This window comes from Pterocles gutturalis, unplaced genomic scaffold (genome assembly GCF_000699245.1).
Source record: "Pterocles gutturalis isolate BGI_N339 unplaced genomic scaffold, ASM69924v1 scaffold50187, whole genome shotgun sequence".
Classification (NCBI taxonomy): domain Eukaryota; kingdom Metazoa; phylum Chordata; class Aves; order Pterocliformes; family Pteroclidae; genus Pterocles; species Pterocles gutturalis.
Genome location: NW_010109549.1, coordinates 1 through 14,255, shown reverse-complemented (window position 1 = coordinate 14,255; position 14,255 = coordinate 1). Strand labels below are relative to the sequence as shown.

Genomic DNA, 14,255 nt, shown 5'->3' with positions numbered 1-14,255 from the left:
TAACACTGCAAAACCTCAGTTCCACTCGTCAGTGCCAAAATGATGCATATCTCTTACAAATGGCCAAATTCACAAGCAAAACATTTAAACCAGAAATCGTTTAGTTCTACATTTATTGCAGATATTAAAAGATTAACAATGCTAACATGTTTACTTACACTAAAAAGAAACTGTCAGTTATCCAATAACAGAAGCATCTAATTGTTGCTAGCTTAGCACTACTGCCAATGTGCACGGAACGGAAACTAGCAAATTGCTCTAGAAGATTAATGGCAAAAACCAACCAAAAGACAGTAGACACACCACTGAAGTTAGTTAAAATGTTCACTGAAGCTTGCAGTCTTCATGGAAGAGAGCCTGGAACTAAAATAACAGAAAAGAAGCTAGTAAACTTTCAACAAGGTAACGTATCTGCATAACAAATGTTTTACATGTACAAGTATTTCAAATTTTCAAATCAGAGGTGCCTGCAAAAGCAGGGCAAAATAAAAGGAAATTCCTTTTGCAAAAGGAGCGTAAGGTCATCTCTTGGTAAAACAAGATAAAAGTGGAAAGCGGTTACCCACTTGAGAGCAACACTGGAATCTCAGCACCAGTACTGCTCTGCTGGTATCTTGTCCAAAATTAAAGTTTGGCACAAGAAAGACAGACCATGAGTCAGCCAGGGTAGCAGATTAAGATTTTCCCAATGTTCACCTTTATTCTCAAGACAGCATTACACTCTGAACTGCACTCAGCAAGGATGGTACCTTTTCCCATCTGGATACCAACAATTCTCCCAGACTGGGCAAGCAGGTGATTAGCAAACGCACCCCGAATGGTTCTGTGCCCAACAAACTCTGGTGGAATCAGAGCAGCGCAGAACGCCGATCTGGGTCTGAGAATGTGGATTTCAATCTAGCGTGAAACTCCACTTCGCCTTGTGCCTTTCTGCAAATAGTGTAATATAACCAAGAATCCTTCCAAAAGGTAAATGCGAAAGAAGAGGTGAACTGGAAGCGTGCAGGGAAATAAAAACTGTGAACAGCAACACTGGCAGCTTCATCACCGAAACTAAAGACGAGCTAAACTCTTCTAGGTGGGTCTGAGAAATAAATCAGAGGCCAACAATATTGGTTCCAGAGTGTCTAAAACAGAGCATGACTGATCGATCTCCTTTTCGAAAGGTTCAAGTTTTACACTGGGTGAGTGCTACTTCGGCACAGGAAGGAAAGAGGGCAGTGAAGAACACACCCAAGTGGGAACCGAACAGGTAAGCACACACTGCCAAGTACTGTCACTGGCGATCTTTCAAGTAGCCTGTGGTCCAAGATGTTTCAGGATTTTAAATATCTCCAGTTAAAGCCCATGAGAAATGTCTGGGCTATCAAATGGCCTTAATCAGTCCAACAACCCGATACACGTGGCTGTATTTATAGCCTTCATGCTTCAAGTTCTTGTAATGTAAAAGGTGAGGACACACGTGATGTTCATGGAAAACTACCAGCATGTTTTTCTGTACCTGCCATCGTGGTTTTATGTAGCGATTATGGCCTTCAAGGTAACTAAAACTGAGTGATCAAAAATTACACTGCGACATGATTTTGTTTCTCATGGTTTCAAAGAGCCATATAGTAAAGAAAAAAAAAAAAAACCAAAACAAGCTGCATTCATAACCTAGAACTGGTTGTCACAAGGAAGAAAAAGATTGTTGCTACAGAATTAAGACACTCCCTTTCAACCAGCTGGGATTTTAATGGAGAAAGAATAGGATTTAGTTCTTTACACAGCAGGCACAGGCAAGCTGATAACTGAAGAACACATTTTCGTTCGTATTTGTCAGTTAGGAACTTGAGATGCTGCCACGTTACTGTGGGGTGCTATTAGTGGTGTAGCACAAGCTCTTTGCTCTACAAGAAGCACGGTGCAGGATGAAAACATCAGCAAGACTCACTCCTAGCTAGCAAAACATGCGTAAGATCAAGTCTTTCAAAGAGAACTTCAGTGAAGTAGCTTTTGGTACTCTAACATTCACGTGAAGGCTTTCAACTAGTTTTAGAAACAGACCGATGGAGTACACTAAAAAGTGTGATATTAAATTCTGTCACTTTCTGTAATCCAGTCCCAGATTCCTCATGGATGTGCAAGTCAGGAAAAGATGATCAGACCTTGGATGTTTATTTGTGGTAACACTGCTTCATTTTTCATGTCTTCAGAACTGCTTCACCAAGCAGTTGGGTAATGCTTTTTGTTGAAGGACAGTAGATGAATCCACTCTTCTCTTTCGGTAAGTTCTGGAATAGTCCCTTAAAAGTACAAGCTTGTTGTCTTATTTCTTGGGATTTTTCAATAAAAGAACTTCTTCAAAGCAAATACTTAATAGAAACAGAAATGACTCTCTAAACTGATGGTCTTATAAAACTGGTGATCCGCTTCCAGATGACTTCCAAGTATTTTCTTCAGTATTTTCTGCAGACACACGAATTGCACCTGCTCACTGCTTAAACTTATTTGAGAAGGAAATAAATTAATCAAGAATTGGTTGGAGAAGAGCTGCCAATTTGTGTAAAAACAAAAAGTGCATTTAGAATATGTACTACTTGTTTATTACAATGAAAAACCTTAGCAGCCGACGTTTTCAAGGAAGAGTTTTAGTGTTCTCAGACTCAGATGAACTCAGTTATTCATCCTACCCTTGAAGTCTAGAATCCTATACACAATAAGCATGCAGGCAGACTCTTCTTAAAATTGGCATATGGAGGAAAGAAAACTGCTTTACGCAGACTCCAGAAGCAGATGAGAAGATGAGCCCATCAATAAAATGTAGTAAAATAAAATCTGAACTGCACTGCAAGATCTGAATTTGAGAAGATTCCTGGGTTCAGAAAGGATCAGAGCCAAGCCAGGCTAGTCATATTTTTCATGCTGCTTATTCTGTTTTTTTGGTAAGCCATCTCATCACAAAACAGGCAAACGTGGCCAAAGAGAGAGGTAAACAGGCACTTCCGAAAACAAAATCAGTTGTTTCTTCCTCAGAAGATGACATCCAAGTTGTTAGCTTGCACAATTAAATACAAGACTAACTTTAATCTTGAATACTAATGTATTAAAACATTTTCCAATTAAATACAAGACTAACTTTAATCTTGGAAAATGTTTTAATACGTTAGTATTCAAGTCCACTACTATAGAACCAAGTGTTCTCCATACTGGCATACTCGGCTGAAGATCTTTCACACGTCAGCCTTTGCATATCCGTGCACTTTCTAGCGAGCCAGTCTCTTACGTCAAACCTAGGAAGTAAGATTTGGGGTAATTCGGCAGTTCAAAGCAGTTCAACGCAGGTCTGGACTTTTATGAAAGGTTAAGAAGCCAGACAGACTCATGGAAACAGTAATACTTTCTTGGCAAAGGAAGATTTAAAACCCCTGGTATGTTAACGTTTGCAGGAATTGATAAACCAGACGTGTCCATTGCACATACCTATTTACTTGCTCTTTTCTGCCTGTACATTTGTATCATTCTTTGACGGAAAACATCAAATGCATCTTCTTTATTTTCTTCCCCTGCAACACCCAAGCCCTCCCCTGCAGAGGTAGCACCCCTAGGGAGTAAAATGAATAGTTAGAACACACTGTTTCTGTGACATTTGACAATGTGCAGAAGAGATCTAAACAATAGCTTCCAACACAGACACAATTCAAGTGGAGAGTAATTCTGCTTCACGTGGGGGAGAAGGGGAGCGGAGGCTTGGTACCTGGCATACCAGATCAACTCTAAAGCCATTCCCACCTCCCACATGCAAATACCCACCAGAAGAAAATGCCCTATGATGTTAAGGGAGCAGTGAAGATACGGTCATGTAACAGATCAAATCCTTACATGAACTCTTGTATTAACCACAGTATTCATGGTGGATGGGATCCTCTCTTGAAAAGTTGTCAAAAATCGCCTTATTTCTTACATTTCAAAAATGACAAAAGTCACTTTGAGGAATGAGTAGTAAACACCACGTAACTCTGGGTGAAAGACAAAACTTTTACCAAGGGAACATAATGCCGCTTGCTTAAAATTTCTAGCACCCAAAGCAAGCTGAAGTCTTGTAGGACACACACCATAGACAAAAAACCTGGAGCTCCTGCCCTTCCCAGAAAAATGAGTCATGAACTCATCTCTCTTCATTCAAACATGCCAACAGAAGCAGACAGGCCTCAACAATATCAAAACTTTATGCCCTGGAAGTAGATGGAGAGGATGACCCACAAGAATGCAGAGATACAAATAATTAAAACCCATCTCCTTCTCCAGGCCATACACATCCAATGCAGACATTACAAACCTAAGATTAATGAAACCTCTGCCACAGGAACAATCCTCTGTGCCAGTTTCATCCTCCAAGTCAGTTACATTTCTGTGCTATGGGCGTAAAATCAGAGGACCTTAAGTAGAATAAAGAAAAATGATTCTTATCCAATTTCTGTAATAATAGGTCTACTTAAGCCAAGTAGATTGTTCAATTCTAAGAGAATATTCACAGACTCATAAAAGCAAATTCAACTTTAGGAGTCCCCAGCAGAAACCCTTGGTGCTGTTTTTCCTTCCAAATGGTACAGAGTGACTTGGCAGCTGTATGATCAAGTTACATTTTAAATTACGGTTAGAAGTAAAGTCGCCTAAAAGACCTCCCGAAACTTTGCTTTTTTCACATTTATAGTATGAGAAAAAGCCGTTCTTCAGTACTCTCTGCAGGTGTCTTTACAAGAGTGACAATGGACTCAACCTGGAAAAACTGTATTTTCACTTATTAAAAATGCAGTTCTTGAAGATGGCCAGAAACTTTTAGAATGTGGTGGGCTGTCAGACCAGATACAATTACATAGCTCATGATTAGCTGCGCAGCGAAACTTATGCCAGGAGCTACAGAAACAAACAAACAAACAAAAAAACCTCAGATATTTGGTCCCAACAAGTGTCGAGGTTAAGAACCAAGGTTCTAGCACCACTGAACACAAGAGAGCTACAGGTGAAGTGAGCTGCTTTCTCACTGACCGTTTGCTGCTGACGAAGGAAATACAGAAAATATAGTGATGGCCACTGGACCACAGGGAGCACTAAGGAAAAAAGAAAGCAACCAACCAGAAGTATCCCACCAGCTAAAATGACCGGTACTGGCCAAGGCACGAAGAGAAAATCGAAATCCCTAGAGAAAGAAGATTGTTAAACCGCAGACTATGTGTGTGGACCAGAAAGCTCATCATACGGGTTCAGAGAGAAACAAATAGTTTCTGCCTCCTTATTTGGGCAGGGAGTTGAAGGAGAGATCCATTCTCCGTGCTGGCAGCAGTGGACACTGGATACAGCAACTTTAAAAGACAAAAGTGAAGATTCAAAACCAAAAGTGTATTTTAAAGGAGAAAATACACTTACCTTCTGGCAGATGCACTTACCTCTTTCAGTATGGAGTGGAATGAATCACATGATTAGAGTGAAAATAAACCTCTTGCCTAAAGCTAGGAGTACTGTGTGTGAAATTCCTAGCATCTATTTATATATTGTGTATGTGGTGTGGTAGCAAGGAGATTCCCAGGATAATCCTGTGTGTTAAAAAAAACCCCTAAATACCCCAAACAACAGAAACCACCTCCAGAAGAACAGGGGCACCCATAGATCTTTACAAAGCATCCGCACACCACAGCATTCACGCTGCAGCCTTCAGTAACGTCAAACTGGATGGCAAGAAGCAGCCACCTTCAGACCAGACTTTGCCCAGCCTGGCCAGAAAAATGCATCAAATCTCCACGCTCAGCTTTGCTGAGGCCAAGAGGAAACAAAACACTGAACTGGTCACATCTAGGTGGGCGAGATAAATACAGTTACTATCAGAATCCCAGACTTTTCCAGAGCTGTCAAATTTCTGTGGTGTGTTCCCATTACATACACTTTTACAGGCTCTCTGATTCCTTTTCCCCGCGTGCCAAGGCCATGTCCTTCTTGCCAGCCCATCTTCTGAAGCATCTGGAAACCCACATTCCTGTTTGTCAGTTTCTTGTGTGAAAATTCTAAATCTTTTGGTTTCTATGGAGAGGAAAAAACAGAAAAAAAAAGGTTTTTTTGTTATAGAAAGAGATCATGTATTAAAAATCCCCCAACCACACCCCCGCACACTCCCCCTGCTAAACAAGTGTATTTGAATTTCTGGATACACAGAAATATCTTCTAAAGCAGCACTTCATCAGCTACACAGAAAAAGCCTGTCAAAGAGTAAATATCTGCCTTGCTAATTTGGGGTTTTTTAAAACAGATTTCAGGTTCTCAAACTGTTTAATTACATTATTAGAACAGTAAAGAATACACCTTCATATTTTAAAAGGTAGTTATGTTTTTTAATAACAAATACTGAGTGATCTGATGACCAAAACCCTATTACAAATACAGAAGCAGTCAAGTCACAATTCACCAATTTTGGAAAATTACAACATGTTTTCCAGACACCAATTAACTGATTTTTTTTTTTTTTTCAAAAACAGAAGACATGATTAACACCCAGCTGTTCATAGTGCTCTAATCATAAATGTTTAATTTTTACACAGGTAGTTAAAAGACAGCAGGAGGCACTGCTCTCCTCAGATTTAGTCCAGTCTCTTTCAGGAGGAGGTTTTTCAAGTTTTAATTCTGTTTTATGACAATGACACATTTTCAGAGGCTGTCTCTTGTAAAGACAGTTGATTCTCAGAATGCAATGGCAAGCGAGAAGAGTTCTTTACCTTCTTCTTCTTGGTAACTGGGCAACCACGAGGCCTATCATAAGCAATTCTGACAGGTTCATGCACTGCAAATCAAATCAATGACAAAATTCAGCTGTAAAGAAAACAAATTTTAATACAGAACTCCAAAAGTGCATCTCAAGTGGGACTCTGACTCAATGCCTTGGCCTAAAATCAGAACCTTCCTCTCCAAAACAAAGGTAATTAGTAGACGCATGTATTTAGTTTTGGACATATCATGCCAGCAATACCCTGATGGATGATATACTACAAGGACTTTAGATCTTTCATTTCCCTGAGCTTCTGTAATACTCTGAGAGAATTCAGACTGTACTTTAAATGAGATTATTGTACATAATTTTCATATCACAAATGACAACCTTCACCAATAGAAAACGTTATGCAAAGAAAAGACATTTGTTAAAGTAGCTGCAGAGCACCTATAATCAGTTTTAAGCTACTTATCTCTCAATTCTTAGAATATCACGACCCACCCCTGCTGTGGCCATATTGGCAAAATTTGACAGGCCAATCCGAAGTCTAAATATATTTAGTCAAACACTCAAAATATGTTCAGTGGTATACTAAGTCTGTTAAACCTTCCATACACAGGTAGAATAAACCCCGACAAAACTACTACTGTGAGTTTTTAAAGCAGCAGAGAGAGGATAACCTTCACGTAGAGAATACTTGAGGAATGATGTTTGATGCAAACTTTCCTATTGCACTTTAATACAAAAACTGTTACACCATTTATTCAGATTCTCCTTTGTCAGTTGAATGAACCTTTAAGGTGAACATTGTATTAATTTTTCTATATTAAAAATTTAGTTCTTTTAGCCATTAACAATCAGTAACAAAGTACATCAAAATCAGGAATTCTGTACTGATACCTGCAAAATATCTTTTAAGTAGCCTCACCTTTTGGTTCTTCTATGAGGCAAATCCTTTTAGATGCAGGAATCATACCAACTTTCAGAGACTTGCTGCTGATTCGTTTGCGAGGAAATAGGGTACCAGGAGCAGGAGTTGATGCCTGTGTCGACAGATTGGGTATAGCACCATCAGATGATGTGGCTAGCTGCATTTCACCTGTTGACATTTCCTCTCCTGTTTTGGAAATCATCTCTTCAGCTAGGTTTTCCACACTTCTACCTGCTGAGATGTCATCCTCTTCTCCCTCCTCTGCTTGCTCCATTTCCAGTTCTTCCAAAGGCTGGGAGATATCTTCCTCAAACTCAGCTTCCTCATTATCTTCTTCCTCTTCTTCTTCTTCATCTTCCTCCTCTTCTGAAATATCCAAATTTCTCTCCTCAGGTTTAGCCCTTTCCCCAGCATCAGTTGCTTCTGACACAGCACTGAAGTTAATAGATGGACACAACTCATAGACCTTCATTCGGTAAAATTTGAAAGCAGAACTGTTTTGATCCTGTAGAAACCTGACCAAAAATTACAGTGAAAATAGTATAAGAGATTTTCTTTGGCTAGCATGAAGCAAGATATTTGAAACAAATCTCTTATTAATTTTTTGAATGGTCATTCCAGGTGTGTTTTGGTAGAACTGTAGGATTCTGCAACAACACGTACTAAGAACAGCAATCATCCTCCTCAGTTCTTACAGACTGCTTTGTATCAGCACTCCTCAAACTGTGGGGTAAAGAATTTGGAACAATTATCTTCATTATCTAGATGGAGAAACCAAGACAAGATGCTAGCGCTGGATGACCCAGAAGGCCAACAGCAGACCCCAGAGAATTCAGGTCTTCCAAATTTCAGTCATGGGGTCTATGTGGAAATAGGTGCTTGATTCTGAGAAACAGAAGAGATAACAGGGCTCCGCTTGTGTTGGCACAGCGTGGCTGAAAGAGACAAACCTGGGCTCATTTACACTAGAGCTCTTAGGCCATTATAAGCAAAGCCTCACTTAAAAGCAACAACAAAAAAAGCCAGGACTGAAAATATTTTGGCAGAACACTGTTTCAAGATGCAAGCTGATTACTTAGGATTTAAAAGAAAAAAAATACATATATCTCTGCATGTATGCATTTGGGAGAAGTGTTTTTCTTTCTTATTTCAGATATTCACCATTAATGGAAGTGCTGAGCAGGACACCAGGGAGCATTGCTCAAAATCCTCAGTTCCTAAACACGTTGAATAAAAGCATACATCACAACAAACAGTAAAAGGAAATGCATCCTTCATAATTGTTTGGATGTATTTTGATTTTTTTATCGGCCCACTTACACAGATAAACACGTCAATTACTCACCAAAGGTCTGGGTTATCCGCGCTGTTGTCTATGCTGAACTGCTCAATTTCTGGTCCTACCTGAGCAACAAACTTGGCAAGCTTCTCAGCAGTTTCCATTGTTTTAGCATCCACTGCAAGAAACGGAATGCTCGTTATCTATAGCTTCATACAATACAGATGAGAACTATCTACTTCAGCAAAACAAATTATTTTTAGACTTTCCAGCAGAACACTCCATGCAATTCTTTTCTCATATAATTTACAATTTAAAATCTAATCTTGTGTCTTCACTTACCATCAGGAAACTGAGCAGACAATGGTGGGAAAAGTTCAGGTGGTGCTAATAAATCCTCAGAATCTGCCCTTTCTTCTGCTGGCAGTGAGAGCTCTAAACCGCTGGCACATTGTGAGGATGAAGCTGTACCGAGGGAAGAATTCTTCTCTGACAGGCTGGTCTCTGAAGGCTGTGACTGGACTGACCCTTGAAGATGCTTGTCTTGGTGCTTCAGCACTGTCCCAGCCGAAAGCACAGTCTGTGTCCCTGTGGTTGCTCTCCGCAGCTTTCTTCCTCGAATACCATGTTGCGTGATAATTCCAAGCCTTTTTCTTTTAAATAGCCTTCGCTTAATGCTTGCGACTTTCCTGGCATACAGCATGGCCCTGACTGATTCTGTCGCAGCTTCTTCTAGCGTTCTGCCCTCACCACCCACTTCCTTGCCGGAGGACACCCGCCTTTGCATCTCCGATAACTTCAGTCTGTAATACTTGTATTCTAGACTATCTTCATCAGACAAGAACCTAAATAAAAATCATACAAATACAATGAAAGCCTAAAGTAAAAGCACAACTAATCTCAAATTCTCAGACCAGAAACTCAGTAGCAATTAAAGCTTTTTCCAGAGGTATACACAAGTTGCTACCTTAACACCAGCCTGCGTAGGTTTTTCTCAGAATAATAGCCAACTCCACTTCTAAAGCAGGAAGGAAAGTATGTCAAGCAAATAAATGATGGGGAAATTTGACATAAATAATTTGGCTAGTAATGAATCAGCTATGCTGCAATTCACTCGTGAAGAGATATGGTCATATTAAAAGATCGTTACATTTGGAAGTGTCTCAGCTTTCCTTTCTGACCATTATTGATAGAACACTGGATCCATAAGTCCGTTACCTTACTGTATGTTTATATTAACATTTGCTTACTATTTCCATCTTGTGCATGTAAATTGCTTTTAACAGCTTCTATCTGGATTGACATACGGTCATTATTGACAGATCCAAAGGAATGTGATCTACTAGACAAAACTGAACCAACAGGACAATTTCCAGGGATATCAAGAAGCATAATTAGCTGAGAAAACACTTTGAAAAAGTCTGATCAAATATCCAATAGGCTTTGATCTTACACCCATTGAATTACATTAATTTAATTCAATATATTCCAAATATCTTCAGCAGGGAGCAGTATTACGACACACTGTTCAGACACACCTACCAATATTCAGGACAGTTCTTCTGAGCATTTCTCTCTTTGGCAGACAAGGTTCCTGAAACAATGCTATTCACCAGCTGTTCAATCGTCTCTACAACTTTCCGATCAGCTCGCTGTGGGGCTGTAGGGAGAAATAAAATGCAGTCATTGTATTATTCTCATCAACAGGGTACCAGTATGTCATCTTTGTTATTCTTTTGACAGACTGACATTTACAATTTTTCAACATATTAATACAAAAAAGGCTGCACTTAATACTAGAATAAATTAAGGAAACCTCAGAAACTTCTGGACTTGTTTTCTTAACTGAACTTAAACTCCAGAAGAGTTTATTTTGAGAAGCACTGTGGTTTGAGAAACTTACCCTTTGCCATCCTGGGCAAGTTAAGCCATCCTTTAAAAGGCAATTACTTATTGCATCAAAAGGATTTTGTGCAAAATAAGTGTATTCGAACAGCACTCTGAAGGGGTGCATTCCAAATTATAAAGCCATTCAGTGGCAGTGCTGCAAGACCTCCCTGCAAGAGTATCTGAAGTTCAGTTAGGAAAAACCAGATGAGCACAGTAACGAGTAAGAATGCTTGAGAGATGATGAACTAGATGGCCTAACGCAGCAGAGGAGACAGCGCTCCTATAGATGGGAGTATAGCAACAACCTCAAAGAAACACGCCTGCATCCGATAAAAGCAGTAGTGGTAACATCTCCAGCTTTGCTTATTTGCAAGTACTTACTCTGTGGTGTAGCCAGTTCCAGCTGTGGCCCTGGCTTCCCTACCTCGGAGTTGTGAAGCTGGAGGGTTGGGCAGCTGAAGCAGCCAAAGGCACAAGGTGAAAATCCTAAATTTAAAGTATAAGCATGTGCAGGAGAGGGGAGGGAGGAGCCATGCTTTCATCCACAAAGCTGAAAGGGATTGCTACAACAGGTAGTATTTACTACCTGCCTCAGAACTGCAAGGGATTTAAATGGAATTCCCAGAATTAGGAAATCCTGACCTAATGAAATCCTAAAAATTAAGATAAAATGCTAGTGACAAATAAAGGAATTATATAGTGCCAAGTATCTTACAACAGTTCACTCACTTTTATCTTTTGCATCAGGAGAAGGTTTTTTAAGCTCTACTGTGGACTCTAGTTCAGGTTTTTTCATCTGAATTGGATATCCACTTTTCTCCAACCAAGCCTTCAAGTTTTCAATGTACTCTCTTCCAAACAACGTTGAATCGTCGAAGTTTGGGAATAGCGTTGGTGCTGGAGCCATTTCCTGGAGACCTACAGCTTCCAGTATTTTCTCTTGCCTAAAAACAGATGCTAGTGCGAAGGTCTGACCTAGAAGTGCTAAAGACTTACGACAAAGAGAAACAGTGGTCTCGAAAGCAGTTGCCATTTCTCTTGGATTACCAAAACCGCTCGTCTTAATGCTTAATTCGTAAGCATTGCAGGCCATAAGCAGTGGTGTAACACCTTTGAGGAGGCGGTCTTGTAGCCTCATTATGTATTTATCAAAAGGTTTTATTATTTCAAAGAAGCAGTTCTTTGTTTTTACAGCACCTTTGTCCAATAGCATATTTAAAAACTCATTGTCCACTTTGGGAGTTTTCAGAGCAGGATGTTGTAAACTCTTGATAGTAAAGAAACAATAATCTCTGTGTTCTGGCTTTAAGGAACATTTGAACGAGGCAAGCATTTTTGCACAGGTTTCTGTCTCTAGTTCAAAGAGAGTTCCAAAGAGCCGGGAAAATTCAGCATCATTTTTTATTGCATGAAACCCAGCCCATTTTATAATTTCTATTCCAAATGTTGAAAAAATGTCCGATTTGTCCACAAGGTCAAAACTGAGATTTCTGAAAACATGCGCAGGCTTTGGGAGCCTGAGAATAGGTCTCTGGGTTAGTATAGCCGGCCTTTGACTAAGTCGTGGAGGCAACTTTTGATTAGGGCGCTGGATGGTCGCTGGCCTCTGGGTGGGTTGTTCAGCAGTTTCTGGCATTTGATCAGGTTGCATAGCCGGCTTCTGATCAGGGCCCGGCTGCAGTTTTTTAGTGTTCCATTTCTTTAGGGGAGTTTTAATATCTGCTTTGAATACTTTAGCTTTAATAGCACCTCTTGTAATACGCTTTCCTCGCAGAGCTCGTCCCCGGCCGATGTTGCCCCTCCGTATTGGGGGTCGGAACTCGCCGTCAGATTGAATTCCAAAGTCCACATCATACTCCTGATTTTCCATGTTGCCATATTCATCTTCCATAAGTCCTGGTGATCTAAAATCACCTAAAATATCTGAAGAACTAAAATCCGTTTCATGTGGTCCGGTGGATTCCCAAGAGTCAGACGGGCCATAGTCCTGGTCATGAGAAGCCAGGCCCCCATACTCCCGGTCGTGGGCAGTCGGCCGTCCATATTCCCTGTCGTGAGCAGCTGGGTGCCCATACTCCCGATCGCGAGACGCTGGACGCCCATACTCTCGGTTATGCAAAGGTGGACGCCCATACTCCCGGTCACGAGGTACCGGGCGGCCAAATTCCCGGTCATGAGCTGCCGGACGGCCGTACTGTTCATGGTAATAGTTATCTTTCCTTATGAGAGGACTAGTAGGTCTATAAGAAGGTCCTGGATAGTCATCTCTAGGGTTTTCACTCCAGTCCTCGTGTGGATGGTGCTGGGCGTTGTCGTGAGTAAATCGTCCATCATCATGAAAACTCTCTTCGTATCTTGGTCTTGGGACTGGCCTTGAAGGCGCTGCAAAGATAAAAACATAAATACACCAATGCACTGCAAACAGCATTAAGGAAAGAATCTAATAAACACATTTAGACACTTACAAGAGTCAATACAAAGCTTCTGAGGAACAGTACACATATCTAACTTCAGGGTATTCCCATTTGCTTTCTCACGTTCATTGAATAATTCATAAGCAAAAAGCAACAAATGATTAAGGATGCCTAAACACACATGACAAAAAAAAGCATCCAAGAATTCCTATTCCTTAATTCCAGTAGTTAAATTCCAAAAGAATACTTGAACAAATTAAGTATTTTAAAAAAATTATTTATTTGCAGCTTACACAACTTGAAGAAAACAGAAGAGATGTCGCTTTAAAACTCTGAATCTCCTATGAATCTAATCCAAGTTATTTTTCTAGGCATTTTAAACATCAAATTTAGAAGACGAAAGAATCTGCAGATCACGTTTTGTATACATTCACTAGATTCATGTCCTACTTTTAGCTTTTTCTCCAAAAATAACATGAAATACAAAGACCCAAAGGCTTCAAATGCACTCCTACATTTATTTAATTTATCAGACATCAACAGAATTCCATCCCGCAGCGATGCCTCTGGAGACCTTCCTGAAATCGGACCCACTCTCTGATGCAGCCTGAACAGAATTCCTTTGTTCAAAATTATTTATTTTTTTTTTCGCCTGGAATTTGCATTCCACATTTAAACAGTGTCAGTCATACCAACCCTTGAGCCTCTTCAATAAAAATGGATGTGGAAAAACACCAGCACAAGTCCACATTTGAGGCAAATCCATGGAAATGCAAAGCAAGAAATCCAACATAGCTGCTCCCAGAAGAGCTGATCCAATCCCCGGCACGTCGTGCCCGGGTTTCGTTACCTTTAAAATGATGGATGGTGTCCTCCAGAGCATCACCCCGCTCCACGCGATACCTTTTAACTTTATCCTGCACCACAGCATCAAACGTCTCCCGTGTGATCCGCCGAGAGGCCATTTTACCCTGTGGCAGAACAGCACAATGCCGTCCCTCACCG

General features: G+C 40.3%; 1 protein-coding gene across 1 annotated transcript; it reads right to left on the bottom strand.

The window, feature by feature from the left end:
• Nucleotides 1-3,462: 3,462 nt before the first annotated feature.
• SUGP2 (SURP and G patch domain containing 2) lies at nucleotides 3,463-14,215 on the bottom strand. The gene is given in 10 exon segments (XM_010073010.1): nucleotides 3,463-3,583; nucleotides 5,918-6,054; nucleotides 6,744-6,808; nucleotides 7,665-7,781; nucleotides 7,971-8,182; nucleotides 9,013-9,124; nucleotides 9,289-9,791; nucleotides 10,489-10,642; nucleotides 11,566-13,218; nucleotides 14,101-14,215. Coding segments are annotated over 10 exon segments (3,189 nt in total).
• Between the last annotated feature and the right edge of the window lie 40 nt (nucleotides 14,216-14,255).